An 18143-nucleotide genomic window follows, 5' to 3' on the forward strand; every position below is an offset into this window, starting at 1 on the left:
AGTTCCTTATATTCTCACTTTAGAATACTGTTCCAGGTTCTAAGTAATTCCTGCAGAATTATTTGATAATTATTTATGAATTACTAATAAGTTCCCTATATTTTCAGTTTCCCTTAGTCATTGCCTCAAACATGAATTTACTCAATGGCATTCTATGCTGAGGAAAACAGACACACACAGTACTGTATATAAAATATAAAAACAGGTTAGTTTTGTATGACTGTTCATTAGTAGTTACTTCTTAGTTATTTTTCTTGAACCTTAATTAGTAGATAATTAGTAGTAGTTCTTCAAGAGTTATGACAGAATTCATTATTTATTGATTAACTAACTGTTACTTAACACAATCATAAAAATATATTACATACTGATTAGTTAACACATCTTCCTTAGTAGTTAACAGTAGTGAAGAAGTAGTTAATGAATAATTACCTATTAGTTCTTCAATAATTACTTATTAGTTATGCAGTAAGTAAGATACAGTATTCTAAAGTGTTACCGAAGAAAGTTACAGTATATACTGAGGATGGCTTTAGGGTGAGTAAATTATGGGATGCTTTTCAGTTTTGATTGAACTAACCCTTTAAGGGTGCTTTTTGACCCACTAAGGACTAATCTTTATATGTAATTTCATAATTACTTCTATTGTCTTTAAAACATGATTAAAGTGTACTGCTGAATTTACTGACAAGCATTTATGGTTAACTAAAATAGACTTCAAAAATTGGGTAACACTTTATTTTACAGTGTCCTTGTTACACATACATGTAGTTACTAACAATAAATTATACAACTAACCCTTAACTAAACCCAATCCTAACACTAACCCTATAGTAAGTACATGTAGATATATTAATATTACTCAGTACTTAAATGTAAAATTACATTGTAACAAAGGGCACCTTAATATAAAGTGTTGCCATATTGAAACTTGTCATGCATTTAAATATATTTGCAATTACACATTTTTAATGATGAAGTTGCAGTTTAGCACATTTACAATGTATGCTTTTAAATACTAAATTTCAACTTGACCTTAACCTACTTGATTATAATGTTAAATGTAATGTCAAATAACACACTACAGCAAACATTATAATCAAGTATGTTAGTCAACAGATCAAAATAAGTGCACTTCCTAAAATTGTACTTAAGTGTGTTAAGAAACATTCTCATGAAAATGTATTCTTTTTATACTTAAGGGGCCTTTTATCTCATTAATATTATATCTGCAAGTACAGTTTTTTAAAATATGCTTTTAAGATGTGATGCATGCTACAAGTGCACATATACAATTACACAAGTTTCAAGCATACGATATCCTCTAATTAAAGCTATAACTCACTTTTAGGCTTGTTCTGAATGGGTAAAGTCTCAGATAACACGAAGAATGCTGATAGCAACATGCCACATCACGCTTAACATACTTCCTAATTAGCTATATCATAACTGCCTGCTATCATGGTTCTATACATTATGGTTTGATATCCTTGTACAAAATTTATTTGTCTACCCAGTGCATGAGTCCATACAGTATATGCCTGGTATGTGGGTACGTGTGTGTTTGCATTCATATATTTTCCTTCCAATGGATCTTCTGTCTTTTCCTGTGCCCAGGGCAACAGTAGTGTCACAATGGTGCAAATGACGTGTCATGGCAGCTGTGTTCCTCTCCCTTCACAGTCCGCAAACACCTGAGGCCGGCTCTTTGTTTGATGTGGAGACATCTGCCATTTAGTCTGTCAGTTTGGGGAAATATTTCAAGGAGTTCAGCCAGTTTTCATACTTTAGAGGCATAGTGCTACTGAGAAGAATTTTTGATACAAAGCCAAAATTGTGCCAGTGAGATCCACCTGAAAGAGAAGGAGCTATGATAGATTATGCACAGATCCTCGTGGACGAGGAACTGTTTTCACAGCTGCTGTTGCAATTTGAAAAGCAGTTTATTAGTTGATAAAGCAGTTCTATAATTTTATAATTATAATTTAGCTTCTTAAAAAAAAAAGTATGACACACAACAACTCTAGAGTCTGTAGCAACAAGGTAAAACACTGTTAAGAGTGACTGGCATGAAAAGTGACCAATTAACATGCGGTTTGCTTCCTGCTGACCATTAAAAATGTAGAGGACTTAAGTCCAAAAAAAGGCACAAAAGAAATCCTAAATATTGTATTGCTTTAAATGTTGAACGATTAGCTTTGCAGAACCAAGCTGTTTAATATGATCAGCAAATTCTTCTGTAGTTTATTTTTAAGTTTGAAGGGTTTAAAAAGAATTGTTGATGTATTATAAGCTGTCTTGTTTTCATGTGAACATGTTGATATGGTGTTAAATTGTTGTATAATTGGCACTGTTTAAAGGGGCAGTACACCCAAAAATGAAAATGATGTCATCACTTACTCTTCCTCAAGTTGTTCCAAACCTGTATAAGTTTCTTTCTTCTGTTGAACACAAAAGAAGATATTTTGAAGAATGAAGGTAACCAGACAATTGACGTTAGCCATTGCTTTCCTTTTTTTTTCTTTTTTTCTACAATGGAAGTCAATGGGGTCTATCAACTGTCTGGTTACAAACATTCTTCAAAATATCTTCTTTTATGTGTTCAACAGAAGAAAGAAACTCATACCGGTTTGGAAGAACATGAGGGTGAGTAAATGATGACAAAATTTGGTTGAACTATCCCTTTAACTGCAGTTTGCTCCACTGAAAGATAAGATTTATATCAAAGCTCCATTTAAAACATGCCATACACATAAGGCTACAAAATGTGTTACATTTAAGTAATATATGAATATAAGATTGCTCATATAAATGCTCACAGGACAAATAGTCATGCAAGTTATCACATTTGTGACCACTGGGAGAGCACAGTCTCATTTTTCTGTCATTGACTCATAAAAATAATTAATACAGTTGCCTTTACATTGTTTATCATTATCTGTTTCTGTGCAATATTTCACTGACAAAATCTGACTTCCATCTTTGTAATAGTTTTTTTTTCAATTGGCCAAGAATAAAGCACATAGAGTAGGCATAATTCTGAGATTACGATATCTGACGCAATAGCCTATCCCAAATGCAGCGTTGCAATGCATGCTCTGATCCTTTGTCAATCCTTTGTGAGTGTGTTTATTGTACCTAAATACACTGCCTCAGGGCGACGTGGCCACGCCCACTCTCGAGACTCCGCCCCCTCCGCTCCAGCCTCGACTGTTAACGGAACTGTAATGTTTAATGTTTACAATCGTTCAGCTCAACTGAACTATCTGATCCGGAGGCTTTATCTGATCGCCACATAGCATATACAGCGAAAGGACTGGACGCACTGTGTGCACTGTGAAGGTAATGTACTGAAACGTAAGGCTTTTCGTTGTCCTTCTCGAAAGCGTATTAATCGATGTTCTATTAGGCTTCGACTGCGGCGATGTCGTGTAACGTTATAGGCTAAATTACTGTTCAAGGAAATTTAACCCGTTTCATCCCGTTTCTTCTCCTGTGATTCCAGCCTGTTATAAACTTGTAATTGCAACTGCGCAAGACAATGAGAGATTAAGCGCATATAGACATGTAATCTTATTCAGAAAGGAGCTATAGGCTAATATGAAACACTTTGGACGGCTAATAAATGCTTGATTTCAATGTGTTTCTGCATGCACGCATTAGTATGACAGTCTCATATCCCGCTATGTGTGTTGCATAACTTCTTCGGTGCATTCCTGTCACGTACAAACGTTACACAGTTATTATTTTGTATTAACTATTGTCAATAGTTTTATGACAGTATTGGTTATTTTATCATTTGATCACTTAATTAGTAACTATTCGTTACTATTCATCTACAGGTATTTATTAATTACATACTTGTAATAAATACTACTATAGGCTAGTAATAATAATAATCATTATTGTTATTATTGTAGTAGTATAGGATTATTATTAATTTAGTAGTATATTTTATTTAGATTATTTATTATATATTTTATTTAGATTATTAAATGATCAGAATAACTAATAATAACAGTTATTATTTAATCAAAGTGGTGTCAAAGTTATAAACTGCAGCGATAAGCTCTTTGCACTTTTTCAGCCACTTTGAATTGAACTGCTCATGAAACTCTGAAAACTAAGTAGAAATGACAGAAGTTAAATCATTAAAATAGAATAGATGTTATGGGATGATTTTGAAAACATTTTAAACATGCAGAGACCACTGTGTTGTAATGTCTCTAGGAAGAAAAGTTTTGGGTCATGAGTTTTGGGTCTGATTTCTGATATTATGCAACAGTTGTGGAAATATTTGTTTGTTCCACATTCACTTTTCAAGGGCTCAGATGTCAAACCATTATAGATGTTATACTTGGCCCTTACTTATATGAATCAATCAAAACTAACTTTAGCTGGACAATAACTTTATTCTAGAGCTGCTGTAAAGCCAAAACAATCTCTGTAACTGTAATTTCCTATTATCACTGTAAAGCTGCTTTAAAACAATCTATATTGTTAAAAGCACTATATAAATGAAGGTGACTTGACATGAGATCATTGTGTGAAGTTTACCTAAATGTGACAGAATTGTAACCAGAGTGAAATGAATGACTTCCCCTTTCACAGTATGTCTCGAGAGCAGAAAGTAGTGGAGCGTGCCAGGAAGGCCTTTCTCACCGGCCGGAGCAAATCACTGGAGTACCGCATTACACAGCTAAAAAACCTGCTGCGTTTTGTCAGAGAACGACAGGATGAAATCGCAGAGGGCCTCAAAAAGGATCTCAGAAGGGTTGGTGACCCATCCACTTGTGTATTGTCCACTTCTAAACTCTGTTTGCTTATGTGATATTTGCTTTATATATTTGGCGACAGAGTGAATTTGGAACTCCTTTGTATGAAACTCTGGGTCTGGAGAGTGAGATTAACCTGGCTGTGAGAAAGCTGAAAGATTGGGCAGCTCCTCGACCCGTGAGCAAGAGCATGATGACCATCTCAGACCAGGTCTACATCCAGCCTGAGCCCCTGGGAGTAGTGCTGGTCATTGGGGCCTGGAACTACCCTTGGGCAGTCACCATCGGGCCCCTCATTGGAGCTATAGCAGCAGGTAATCGAGGTCTATCGAAGGACCATCAGAATGTTCGTTAACATTATATTGCTGCAAAGGTATATCCAGCCCCTTTTTTACTTTTAGTGAAGAACAGAAAAAAACTTTGCAGTGAGTATATTGGGGCACGTCAAAGTCCCTTTAAGACAAGTCATTTCACTCGGCGGCCATCTTTGAAACACCTCTCGGGCATGCAAGTGCAGCTCCTGTCTCTTTGAATGGGGAAACATCAAATTCTCCAAAACTGTTTTCCAAGCTTACGAATGTCATATTTGAAATCACCAATGAAATCTGACAACAACTGTCTCATACATTTTGTTTCTAAACGCTCGAATCATGACAGAAAACAAAAATTTTCAGGCTGGATCAAGCTAATGCGCAGTGGAAGCATGCGTCTGACTGTTTCTATTAGGGGTCGACCGATTAATCGGCCGATTTTTTAACATAATCGGCATCGGCCAATATCCAAGTAGGCTATATCAAGCCGATTATTAGGCGGGCGCATCTGTGGGCAGCCTAGTGTTGTTGTTGTTGTGGAACACGTGTTCGACACACGCTGCGCCTAGAGTCATTCCCCAGCAGAGTGAGCAGAACTCATCCAGTGCCTAAGGAAGGAGCTAAGTTCCTTGGAGAAAACTCCTTTATATTTAATTAAAAACTTTTGATATGTTACTGCCAACTTCGACAAAAAATATGAATAGGCGACATGACGTTCGGCTACTTTGTATATTGATAGCGTAGTTGAGGTTGCATTATCACAGCAGAAGGGTTGCTATCAATCATGTCACAATAAGTAAGCAATAATTTTGCAATTACAGACAGAGAATCTGAGACTTTTATTTGTTCTGTTTGTGTGTCTTATATTTGAGAGGGTTGTCACTCAATGCAGAGAAATAAGTAATAAAAAAGAGACCAACGCACTATATGCCAGTGAAGGACTGGCTTTGCTAGCGTCGTCGTTGCTAGGGTTGGGTAGCTATAGACAGACCCGGTGCTAATACGGCACTTGTGCCTTAACGACCGTTATCTACCGGACCGAATATCAATGCGGATTTCTGTGCTTCATTTCGGTGCTACTGTTAAGCTTGTGCTTGTCTTGGATGCTCTGAAAACGGACGTTAGAATAACAGAAACTTCGCTGCATGTGACGCTAGTCAGCAGCTAACTTTAGCATAACGTTAGCTAGTAGCTGGATTAAACACGGTTAAAATGCTGGCAGTGTAAAGTGTGACTGTATTTCACTGTAGACTAGGGGTGGAACGGTACATGTATATTCGTATTCAACCGTAACGGTACGGGCGTCACGGTTCGGTGTATAAATTTACACGGAGAATACATGGTATAAAAATAAATAAAACTCGCGTGCAAATTAATTAATGTAATGCGGAACTACTGTTAGATACGTGGGTTCTTTAGGGACACCTAATCTGTAGCTCCGCCTTAGCTCTGAAGCAGGCTGCGATGTAAAGATTGCAATGCTGGAATATGTTGTGTGTGTGTGAGAGAGAGAGAGGCGCGGGCGCCGATCGAAAAGTCGCGTGTGTTTAAAGTCCTTAAAGTCGCAAAGTGTTTACTTGTGTGTGTGTGTGTGAGGCGCGGATGCGATCGAACAGTGGAAACATAAAAACATACTCCGTCATTTTGTTTATACAAGACATCATTCAAACTGCAAAGTTGTTTAAGTTACTGTTAATTAAAATTTTAAGGAAACAAATAATTAATCTGAAATGTAGCAAATTAATTTTCAATTCATTCAGGTACAATTACCAAACATATCTCAAAGTCTTTTTGTCTTTTGTACAAGTGCAGATTGGTGTTCAATAAGTGTTTTTGTTGAGAAATCTTGTCTATCTTAAGTAATTATTTGTGTTACATTTTCTTTCAAATACAGGTTAAAAACAAGCACATAATCGGCCAAATATCGGCCAAAATAAATCGGCAGCATTTATCGGCCATCGGCCGACCCGGATTTCAAAAGATCGGCATCGGCCTGAAAAAACCCATATCGGTTGACCTCTAGTTTCTATAGGAACCGGAGCTTCTAACGGCAGCTGCAGTGACGCGATGACTTCACCAATCGGCGATTGGCTATTATTTAGAAGGCGGGACTTATTCCACCATATTGAGCGTTGCACTTTTCCACATTCAAAACAGAGTGATGCGTCTTGTGTAATTCTGTAGTCTTTGGGAACGTTCAGTCTCTTGTATGTTGTGTGTGAAAAAAGTTGCTAGCCGCAGTTTACTTAACGGCCACTGGTGTCACTAATAACAATTTGAAAAACGCTGTTTAAAAGTTGGTCAGACCGACACAACAACAAACTTGTAGCCAAGCAGCATTAGGAAACAGTGTAGGAGAGAGAACAAGCAAGAGGGAGATTTGAAGAAAGACTGTAGAAAGAGGGATGGCTGAGAGACATTACAAAATATAAAAGCTCATAAGAATATTGGGTTATGATCAGGAAAGAGCTTTAGTGTTAATATTAGAAAAGCTGTCCAGCGCTGGAGAGAGCTAAGCGAAAGGCCTGAAAACAGACACAGAGGTTGCTTTGAATCCGCTCCATACGTGAGTAACACTGGGTTTGAGTGTCATTGTTTGTCTGGAGCTGCTGTACTGTGCAGCACGCAACTTGTGTTTTTCACTAGCTGTGTGCTTTCTTGTTGTCTCATTTTGTGTGAGCACATGGCTCAAGGAAACACATGACAAGCCATGTGCCCACACCAAACATGACAAAAAACACAAGCACATGGCCAGTAAAACAAATCACAAGCCATGTGCTCACACAAAGTTGCATTACTACAGCATCTCTGGGTATTTTCCTTCCCAAATCTGGTTTCCAGCATGACAAGTTGCTATTTGCAGGAACAAAGTTTCATTAACAGCTTTCTGGGCGCACTCTCACACAACCAATTTGGTTGAATTTAACCATAATCATTGGCCTTAATAGCCAAGGGAAACACATATTCAACTCTTAAATATTTTAAATGTGATCACCAGTTTTCTTAAAGATTTTACTTAACAGAATCCAAAATTCAATTAAACCTTTTAAGTAATTTAGAAGCATTTTTAAAGTGTGAAGTCTACCTTAACCTTAAGTCCTTTTAGCCCGTCTGGAATGGTCCCTCTGTCGAACAGGGTTCTGCAGTCTGGCAGAATGAAGACAACGTGGTTCCTCGTTCCTCGGACTCCTAGAATGGCCCGCAAAATTGTGGTAGATTTTTCCTAAATGGACTGCATTTATATAGCGCTTTCACAGACCTATGGCCACCAAAGCGCTTTACATATAGCCTCACATTCACCCATTCATACACCGACGGCGGTGTCAGCCATGCAAGGCACCATCCAGCTCGTCGGGAGCAGCTGGGGTTAGGTGTCTTGCTCATGGACACCTCGACACTTGGTCAGGTGGAACCGGAGATTGAACCACCAACCTTACGGTTTGTAGACAACCTACATGAACCACTGAGCCACGTCCCTGAATGTCTACAGTCGACGTTTAGTCTACCTGGGTCTCGTCTACAATCGACGTCTCCAAACGTCTACAGTCGACGTTAGTTTCTCTGGGTCTCGTCTCAGTCGACGTCCAGTTCAATAATATTTATACTCTAGCGCGTCTACAGTCAACGTTAGTTTCTCTGGGTCTCGTCTCAGTCGACGTCCCCGTTCAATAATATTTATACTCTAGCGCTTCTACAGTCGACGTCGGCCGAGTCAGTAATCCCTAACTTGTTCCCTTAACTAACTTGCTGCGCAGCAATAATAACCAGACAGACTTCAGCAAATGTCCTTTAGATGCTTTAATCACGGCCGGGAGAGTTTCCCGAGCAGTTCTCAGAGAATCTCCCCCAAGAAGAAGCACGGCCGGACGATCTCAGACAAATTTCAGAGAGAATCCCACCAGCAAATGGAATACAATAACTCATGACTTAACTCATCTCACCTTTTATCAATATGATTGGTTCAATTGGTAAAGCAAGCCCCCACCTTTTTACCCTCTGTTACTGGCATAAGCAAAAAGAGCTCAGTTGATTACTCAATATATCATGACATAATACAGACAGTGTATTTTTGATTTTGTCATGGTCAGCACTTGAGAATTCTCCATAACACAAATAGACAAAGAACAGAACGTTTTAGTACGTTCTGTCCAAAGTTGTTAGAATGTTAGACCAAAAGGGGAAGTAAGGTTTATATATTAGAATTGGTAAAGGATTAGTTCACTTTCAAAAATTTTTTTGCTAATAATTTACTCACCCCGATGTCATCCAAGATATCCATGTCTTTCTTTCTTCAGTCGAAAAGAAATTAAGGTTTTTGAGGAAAACATTCCAGGATTTTTCTACACAGAATGGACTTCAATGGCAACCAACTATACCAATGTTCAAAGAAGGTTCAAATGTCCGTCTCAATGCAGCTTCAAAGTCTCGTCACGATCCCAGTTGAGAAATAAGGGTCTTATCTAGCGAAACGATCGGTCATTTTCAAAAAACAAAACAAAAACAATTTAAACATTTTTAACCACAAATGCCGTCTTGTACCATCTCTGAGATGCACCACGTATTACGTCATGACGTTGGAAAGGGCATGAAAATAAATAAAAAGAACAATAATAATAAATTAAAACAAAGATGTCGGACGATTTTGAAGTTGGAGGAGAAAAGGAGATGGAATTTTTCGCCCTTTCCTACCTTTTTGAACCGGAGTACACAGGCAAATAACTTAGATAGATGTTATGCGTGACCCTTCCAACGTGATGACGCAATGCATGGCACATCTCAGAGATGGTACACGACGAGCATTTGTGGTTAAAAAGTATATATATATATATTATTTGTTGTTGAAAATGACCGATCGTTTCGCTAGGTAAGACCCTTATTTCTCGACTGGGATCGTGTCGAGACTTTGAAGCTGCATTCAGACGGACATTTGAACCTTCTTTGAACATTGCTATAGTTGGTTGCCATTGAAGTCCATTATATGGAGAAAAATCCTGGAATGTTTTCCTCAAAAATCTTAATTTCTTTTCAACTAATGAAAGAAAGACATGGATATCTTGGATGACATCGGGGTGAGTAAATTATCCGCAACATTTTTTTTGAAAGTGAACTAATCCTTTAATATCATGGTTAGATTAAAATTTAGTTTACTATCTTATCTATTAAAAATCCATCACACAACTAACAACCAGCTCTTGTTTGTATTTACTCTTGTGTATGTATGTTAATTTTTTGTGCTTCCTTGTCGTTCGTTCATCATCTTCGCTTTATTTTCCGCGAAGCATTATTTTGTTGCACTTCTGCTACGATAAACAGACTTCCACTCTTGCATTGCATGTGTGAGGAGGCCAGCTAGTGAGAGCTGTGCAGACTGATGACTGCTAGAGAATGCAGTGTTTACTGTTTAGCGTCCTTGTCCTTGTTTCATCGGCCTCGCATGCCAGCGATCGGGGTTCGAGACCGACTTGGGCGGTTAGCATTGGAGGATGAGCTTTAGAGGCTGAGCAATGAAGAGAGGGGTGTGTTTGTTTGTGTTGATTTTAAATATCAACTATGTTCAGCAACGACTTTGAGCAATAACATACTGCACCTTTAATAATAGCAGCACTAGAGCTGCATGAACCACAAAAATGTGCAAAGCCTGATAATTGTGTTATTCATCAGCACTGATTAAATTTGCTGATTTAATTAGTGATCTAAATATAATCAAGCATTTTAAATATTTCTTAATTATTTACATCATAACTTTTTAAAATGTCAAAAGTGTTTAATTTAGATTTTGAATACCAGATGTGACCATTTGACCATTGTGGTCTGAGACTTATGAACCCCAGTGTATGTGACTGTACGTTCTCCACCCACTTTAAAACATTAAATATGAGGCATTTGTCTGAACAATCGGTTTTACATCTTCTCCTCCTCAGTTTTTATACTGTAGACGGGAAAAAAACATTTTAGTAACATGAATGAAGAGCTCATTTAAGGATAACTGTGTTACTCTGTACTTTGTCCTACTTATGTGAAACTGCCCTGTGCCAACAGACCAAAGTACAGTACTGTCCCTTTCCCTTAGTCACTATCAACAATGTCAGCACTTGCAAAAATAACCCCTAGAAATACTTTAGATTTTAAAACTATTTATTTATTTATTGTCCCATTTTAAGAATAATGCATGAATTAACTTATGCACATTATTTGCAAGTTTTTTGAAAATGCTGTAACTCGTTTGAACTCTCACTATATACAGAGATAGCTTCAGCTTTTATCCCTCTGTCTGTTATCTGTCTTGAAGACTGTTAGTCACCGTTTACTAAGTGAAAAGTCAGGTTTGCAAAACAGAGATAAATTTGAAGTGTTTGTGTTAAAAGTTATTACAGATCATATTTTTTTATAGTCTATAATTTATATAGATCAGTGGGTGTTACTAAGTTAACATGTGGAGATACAAAACGCCTGTCAATATTTAAGAAAATTGATAATAATATTGTCATATTTGAATTAATACTATGTAATTTGACAGGTAATGCAGCTGTGATCAAGCCATCTGAAGTCAGTTCTCACACTTCCAAAGTAATGGAGGATCTCTTACCACTGTACTTGGACAAAGTAAGATTTCTTTCATACATTTCTATTACAAATTGGTTTATAATTTAAATTAACCAAATTAAAAGGATAGTAACCCTAACTATACATTTGAATCAGTATACAGTGTAATTTATTTATATGATGGTGCTGATCTCAGGAGTTGTACCCTGTTGTCACCGGTGGGGTGACAGAGACCCAAGAGCTGCTCAAGCAGCGGTTTGATCACATCTTCTACACTGGGAACGGTACAGTGGCTAAAATCATCATGGAGGCTGCTGCGAAACACTTAACCCCGTCCACTCTGGAGCTGGGCGGAAAGAGCCCGTGCTACATCGACAACAACTGTGACCTCGCCGTCGCATGCCGGTCAGTCCATTCACAACAGTCGGACTCCGGAAGTAAAACGACAATCCTTAAATGAGCTCTTCATTTTGACGACAACTTAGAAACCTTTAAAGACAGTTGTACTGTGAGCTATGAGGTTGTTAATCGATAGTATTTGCTTCTGTTGAAGCCGTTAGCCCACATTATTATAAACTTAGTTTTAAAATAATCGTGTTTAAAGGAATAGTTTACATAAAAATGAAAATTCTGTCATCATTTACTCACCCTCAAGTTGTTTCAAACCTGTATGAATTTCTTTCTTCTGCTGAACACAAAAGAAGATATTTTGAAGAATGCCAGTGACCAAACGAGACCAAATGGGGTCCATCAACTGTTTGGTTACCGACATTCTTCAAAATATCTTCCTTTGTGTTTTTAAGTGAACTATTCCTTTAACAGCTAAATTCGTGGGTAAGAACTACATTATCCATGATGCTGTACAGAAAATTCCACCTATCAGAGTCGAAATAAGTAAAACGCACCAAAAGATCTCGTTAGCTCCGCCCACTCCCATGATGCGCCGCAAATGACGTAATCAAGTCGTTCTTCCTATGCTCTCAAAATACTTGAATATTTGATTATATATGCATATTTTGCAATTAACTTAAAATATATTGTTATATATAATCAGCATTTTCAATTGGTATTTTTTTATTTCTCGTTTTTATTTGCTCGCTGTTCGCAATGCTTCATGGGATTGTGGTTCTTTCTTTCACTAAAGTCGTTAAGTACACAGTCTTTTACCTTTGAATTTTTGTCTGATTTTCAAATACTTTTGCTTCAAATCAAAAGTTTGATATGTTATGATTCACCTCGTAGCTGATTGGCTTGGTTCATGGCTTTTAACGGTTTAACGAAGACTTTTGTGAAATGCCTATGGGAGAAATGAATGTAAAAAATACTTCCGGAACCAACGCCGCTGAAAAAGTGGGCGGACACTAATGCACTCTATTAATCTTGAATGTTTGTATGCAATGAATCTGTGAAATGATTTTGAACACATGTTCTCTGTGACATTACAGGCGTATTGCATGGGGGAAGTATTCAAACTGTGGTCAGACCTGCATTGCTCCGGACTACATACTGTGTGACCCCAGTATACAAGACAGAGTGATTGAAGAGATCAAGAAGAATATTAAAGTATGTATGTAGGTTATTTGTGAATGAAAGTTCATTTATATTGATACAGTTCAGCATTTCAGTGTGCAAATGTTAAGAGTAAATGCATTTTAAACTAACATGAACTAACAATAGCATATTTTTAAATTAAATGTGATAACAAATATTTTATTGAGATAAATTATTTATAGTTAGTTAATGATATCTTATGCATTAACTATCATTAAAATATTGAATCTTATTGTAAAGTGTTACCAATAATTCTATTGATTTAGAAGGCTAACAATGAAAAGTTTGAGGTATGGATTACTAGTATATATGTTAGGAAAATTTTGAAAGATTCTGAAGCTGATTCAATTGATTTATTCTTGCTGTCAATTTCTATATTTGGAGTGGTGGGCCATAATTGCTTAAATTCCACTCTGTTCATATATATACATATAAAGACTGTATATATATATATATATATATATATATATATATTCATTCATATGAACGGATTGGAATTTAAAGGGACAATGTGTAGCTTTTTAGGTATTTTATTATCTAAAATCAATATTTTTATTCATAAATATGTCCTCAATGGTGCACAAATACCACTGCCAATGATCAGACTAATCCTCGTAAACGAAGAATTTATTATCTTTATATACATGGGACGGGTAGGTCCACGGAGGCTTCCATGTAGTTCCGCCATCTTGAAAAACTATAATAGCAGAGAGGGACAAAAAGTACTAAGCCAACGCGTTTCCACAACGCGTTTTCGTTCAGAACCAGCATCACATGACTGAAACCAGCAGAAGCGGAGGAGCAGAGCAGTGAGAGGCGCTTGTCACTGCCTCGGCAAGTTTAAAAGGCTGCACTGCACGGTTATTTATAATGGAGGACCATACATATGCTGAGTCACAGGATAAGGAGTCCTCGTCGTCGAAAAAGTCCAAAATAGACCGTAGAAGGAAACGTGACCGGAGATTACAAAACAAGGGTTAATGTAGTTAGATAGCTAATGCAGGAGAAAGCTTTCAAAAGAGACGCTGAAGTTGCCTGCTTTCTTCTCGACAGGTAAGTCAATGTTACGGTCTTAATTACAAGCTTTTTTTTCATTGCTTGGTTGTGAACTTTATTATATAGACAGTAGAACATTTATAGTTAAGTTAAACAGGCTCTTTGATGAATAGCAGCTATTGAGTAAAGTAGAGAAGGCGCTGATAATGATGCTTTCTAACAATGCACGTACTTCAAAAAATATAACGAATAAAGAAGGCATTCTGTAGAAGACAACCTGTCATAGCTTTTTGGTACATAAATGCTACCGTAGATGCAACACGCATTTGAAAACGTGAGGCGCTGTAGAGCACAATTCGTTTGAATGCAAAATACAATTTCACCACTAGATGGGAGAAATTCCCACACATTGTCCCTTTAAGCAGTTAGTGGTGTCTAAATAAAAAGTGCAAATAAGCAAATAAAAAGATTTTATTTTGATGAAAATGTTTAAATTTCATGTATATATGAAATCTATCACTATTCTACAAATATAAAATGTCAAATGAGCTAATACATGCTTTCATTTGTGATGATCAGGAATTCTATACCGAAGACCCCAAAAAATGTCTGGATTATGGACGCATCATCAATGAGCGCCACTTCAAGAGACTGATGGCATTGTTGGAGGACAGCAGCGTCGCTGTGGGGGGTGAAAACGACGAGTCAGAGTGCTACATTGGTAAACTTTAGCTGCATTGCTAATGCTAAGTCACTAACAGAAAACAGCGTACTTCCGTGTTGCAGAATAAGGTGTTTATTCAACATGCATCTCTTCACAGCTCCTACAGTTTTAAGGGACGTGAAGCCGGATGCCAAGGTGATGCAGGATGAGATCTTCGGGCCTCTGTTGCCCGTCCTGACAGTGAGCGGTGCAGATGAAGCCATCAAATTCATCAACCAGAGAGAGAAGCCCCTTGCCTTGTACATCTTCTCTTCAGACAACAAGGTTTAAACTGATCATTCATTCATTATATAGAGAAAAATCATGTTCTGCTTAAGACAATGGTACAGATCTGTTCTTTCATTACAGCTGATCAAGCGCATGATAGCGGAGACCTCTAGTGGTGGAGTGTTGGCCAATGACTGTTTGATGCACTTCTCTGTAAGCTCCTTGCCGTTTGGTGGAGTTGGTGAGTTCTTTTTTTTCAAAGTAAACTTCTTTTGTTTTTTCGGAGAGTCTCTGAAGAAGCTGCAGAAGCATGCATGTGATGTTTTGATGTGTACTGTAGCTCAGCTCTTGGACTCCCCCTGCAGGTAACAGTGGGATGGGCCGCTATCATGGCAAGTACGGCTTTGACCACTTGAGCCACTTGCGCGGCTGTCTGATCAAACAGCTGAAGATGGAGGGGGTGAATAAGATGCGTTATCCACCACATACAGCAGATAAGCTGGGCTGGGCACGCTTTTTCATCCTCAAACACGTCGACTTTGGCAGTCTGGGCCGCATGGCGCTGCTGGCTCTGCTGGCGGTCTTTGTTGCAGTGATTTTACAGGTAACTGAGCATCATGTGAAATAAGATTTTTTAAAACTATCATCATAGATTTTTTATTTAAGTCATTTGATATTATTTAGTTTTTCATGGATTTGTTTTTGTATATATAAATAAGCATACAAGGTTTATTTTTTATATATATAAATAAAAAATATTATTACAAAAATATGTTTTTGTAATATTTAATATACTGTATTATATGTTATATAGATGTTATTATACATATAAAATATAGTGATAATATATATATATATTTTATAAAACAATACTAATACCACTAGTAATGGAATACACCAATGTTCAATAGAATTTATAATAATCAAAATAAGCAATTCTTCCACCAACTGATAATGTTTTTTTTAACATATTATTAGTATAAATTGTTTCCATATATTATTATATAAACATGATTTATATATATTATTTTGTAATATTTTTTATATTATTCTATATTATAGTATATTATTATATTATAATAATTAATTATAGAATTAAATATATATGATATAATATTTTTATACAACGGATATACCAGTATGATTGAAGACACCAGTGTTCAATGAATAAAATGTATAATTAATAATTATCAAAATAAACAAGTGGTATAGTTTATTAACATCCTACTATATATATATATATATATATATATATATATAAATAAATGAATAAATATATATATATAAAAATATTTTTAATCATTTATATATATATGATTTAACATGATCAAATATATTTTTATATTATATCATAGTATGTTATTATACTGTACATATAAACGTTTATAATATTACACTTTTTTTTTTTGTAAAGAGAAACTTTTATAAAACAGAATTTCATGGCTCATCCAATCAGATGTCAGAGCTAAAACTCTCAGTTTTTGGTTGAAGTCCCTCATGAACATTTGATTCCTGACAGACTCTTCTTGTTGTTGCTTTTGTTTTTACAGAGAAACTTTACTGATTAATAATGAACAATATGAAGAAATCTTACCTCCACTCAGAAGACCTGGGTCAGATGAAAACTCCTACAGAAGTGCTGCTTCTCTCCTTTGCCTTCGTTATATTATCATGGCCATGATTCATTTCCATCATTATGACAATGATGCATTTTAGGTCATTTAAACTAACATGCAGTTTTAATGCTAATTATGATATCTGAAGCACTTTAATCAGTGTTTATTTTAGAATACACCTTTTTTTCTGCAGATGCTCGCCATCCTGTCCATGTATGGGATATTTTTAATGAAGGAAATTAAGGTCACTCAGAGTAGATTTAATAATATTTTTTTTCTTAAACAATATATAAACACACTAATTATGTGTTTATATGTATTTTGAATAAGATGTCCAGCATTTTAAAGAAATGCACATTTCAGGTCTAACTGTGAGTTTTGTGAAGGCTTAACAAGCGGTTTGTGCTGCAGTTATGTGGTTCGGCCAGATTTATTTATGAAGGATTGTTTCATATGATGAAAATATTATAATAATTATAATAATATTTTGTATTATTGTATTAATATAATACAGAATACATAGTTATCCTGAATGTTTCATTTTAAAATGGATAGTTCACTCACTCACTCGCATGATGCCCCAAACCAGTTTGTCTTTCCTTTTTCTCTGAAAAACAAATGAAGGAATGTTGAATAATAGTTACGCTGCTCTTTTTCCACACAATGCAAGTATATGGGGACTGCAATATGGGTTTGCACCAGCGTGAGGGTGATTTTGGTGAACTATATCTTTAAGAAAGCAGACCAACTGCACCATATATGTAATGCGTTCCTAAAAATATTTCTACAATATACCTGACAACCATTTCACTCTAATAATATATGCTAAAATTTGTATGTTGTGTATCTGACGGATCAAAGCATTTTTAGTCCTTATAGTAATGCCATAGATTTTGAGATACTTTTATGACACAGACATAATTTTTAATGTAACAATAAACTTGTTTTTACACAGCTGCATGTGGGCTTTCTGGTTTAATTGCGTAGCTTCTGGCATCTCACTGGCTGTGTAGCAGGTGGAAGAATGTCTGTCATGTTTGTCATGGCTTCTGTTTGCGTTGTATTCTTCTTTCCTTTATCTGGCTCTTTGTTGTCCTCCTACACAAATACACAAATGCTCACATGTACTCCTTCTTGTGGATGACTCCAATTAAATCGACACACTGACACATTAACTAAAATGAATCATTTTTAAACGCAAACAAAAGCACTTTTTCAGTCACTCGTCATAGTTTTCTGTGAAGGGTTGTACAAGAGTCACAATAGCTTAGCATAAATGCGTCATGTGTTTTAACGACGAGGCATTAACATGGAGTTTAACGCAGATCAACTGAACACGCTCTGTGCTTTTTACTGCTGACATGGCCTATTCAAGGATTCTAAGGTCAACCAATATTGCTTTGTGGAACGAGGAAGTAAA

At 36.4% G+C, this 18143-nt stretch overlaps 1 protein-coding gene across 3 annotated transcripts; it reads left to right on the plus strand.

Annotated features, from left to right (window-relative positions):
* Positions 1 to 1629: 1629 nt before the first annotated feature.
* Positions 1630 to 17683, plus strand: aldh3a2b (aldehyde dehydrogenase 3 family, member A2b). Of its 3 annotated transcripts, none has more exons than XM_084136935.1 (11): positions 1630 to 1793; positions 4612 to 4774; positions 4858 to 5089; positions 11604 to 11689; positions 11826 to 12034; positions 13075 to 13192; positions 14756 to 14897; positions 14998 to 15164; positions 15249 to 15348; positions 15473 to 15711; positions 16658 to 16811. In XM_084136935.1, the coding sequence occupies exons 2-11, from the start codon at positions 4613 to 4615 to the stop codon at positions 16673 to 16675; spliced, it is 1473 nt and encodes a 490-aa protein (XP_083993061.1). In that variant the 5' UTR covers positions 1630 to 1793; position 4612; the 3' UTR covers positions 16676 to 16811. The 3 variants fall into 3 exon arrangements, with proteins under 3 accessions (XP_083993061.1, XP_083993059.1, XP_083993060.1); XM_084136933.1 differs by lacking the exon at positions 1630 to 1793 and adding an exon at positions 3201 to 3342 and having other exon boundaries at positions 16658 to 17683; XM_084136934.1 differs by lacking the exon at positions 1630 to 1793 and adding an exon at positions 3218 to 3357.
* The last annotated feature ends 460 nt before the right edge of the window (positions 17684 to 18143 follow it).

The sequence above is a fragment of the Abramis brama genome (genome assembly GCF_963993115.1).
Source record: "Abramis brama genome assembly, chromosome: 15".
Taxonomy (NCBI): domain Eukaryota; kingdom Metazoa; phylum Chordata; class Actinopteri; order Cypriniformes; family Leuciscidae; genus Abramis; species Abramis brama.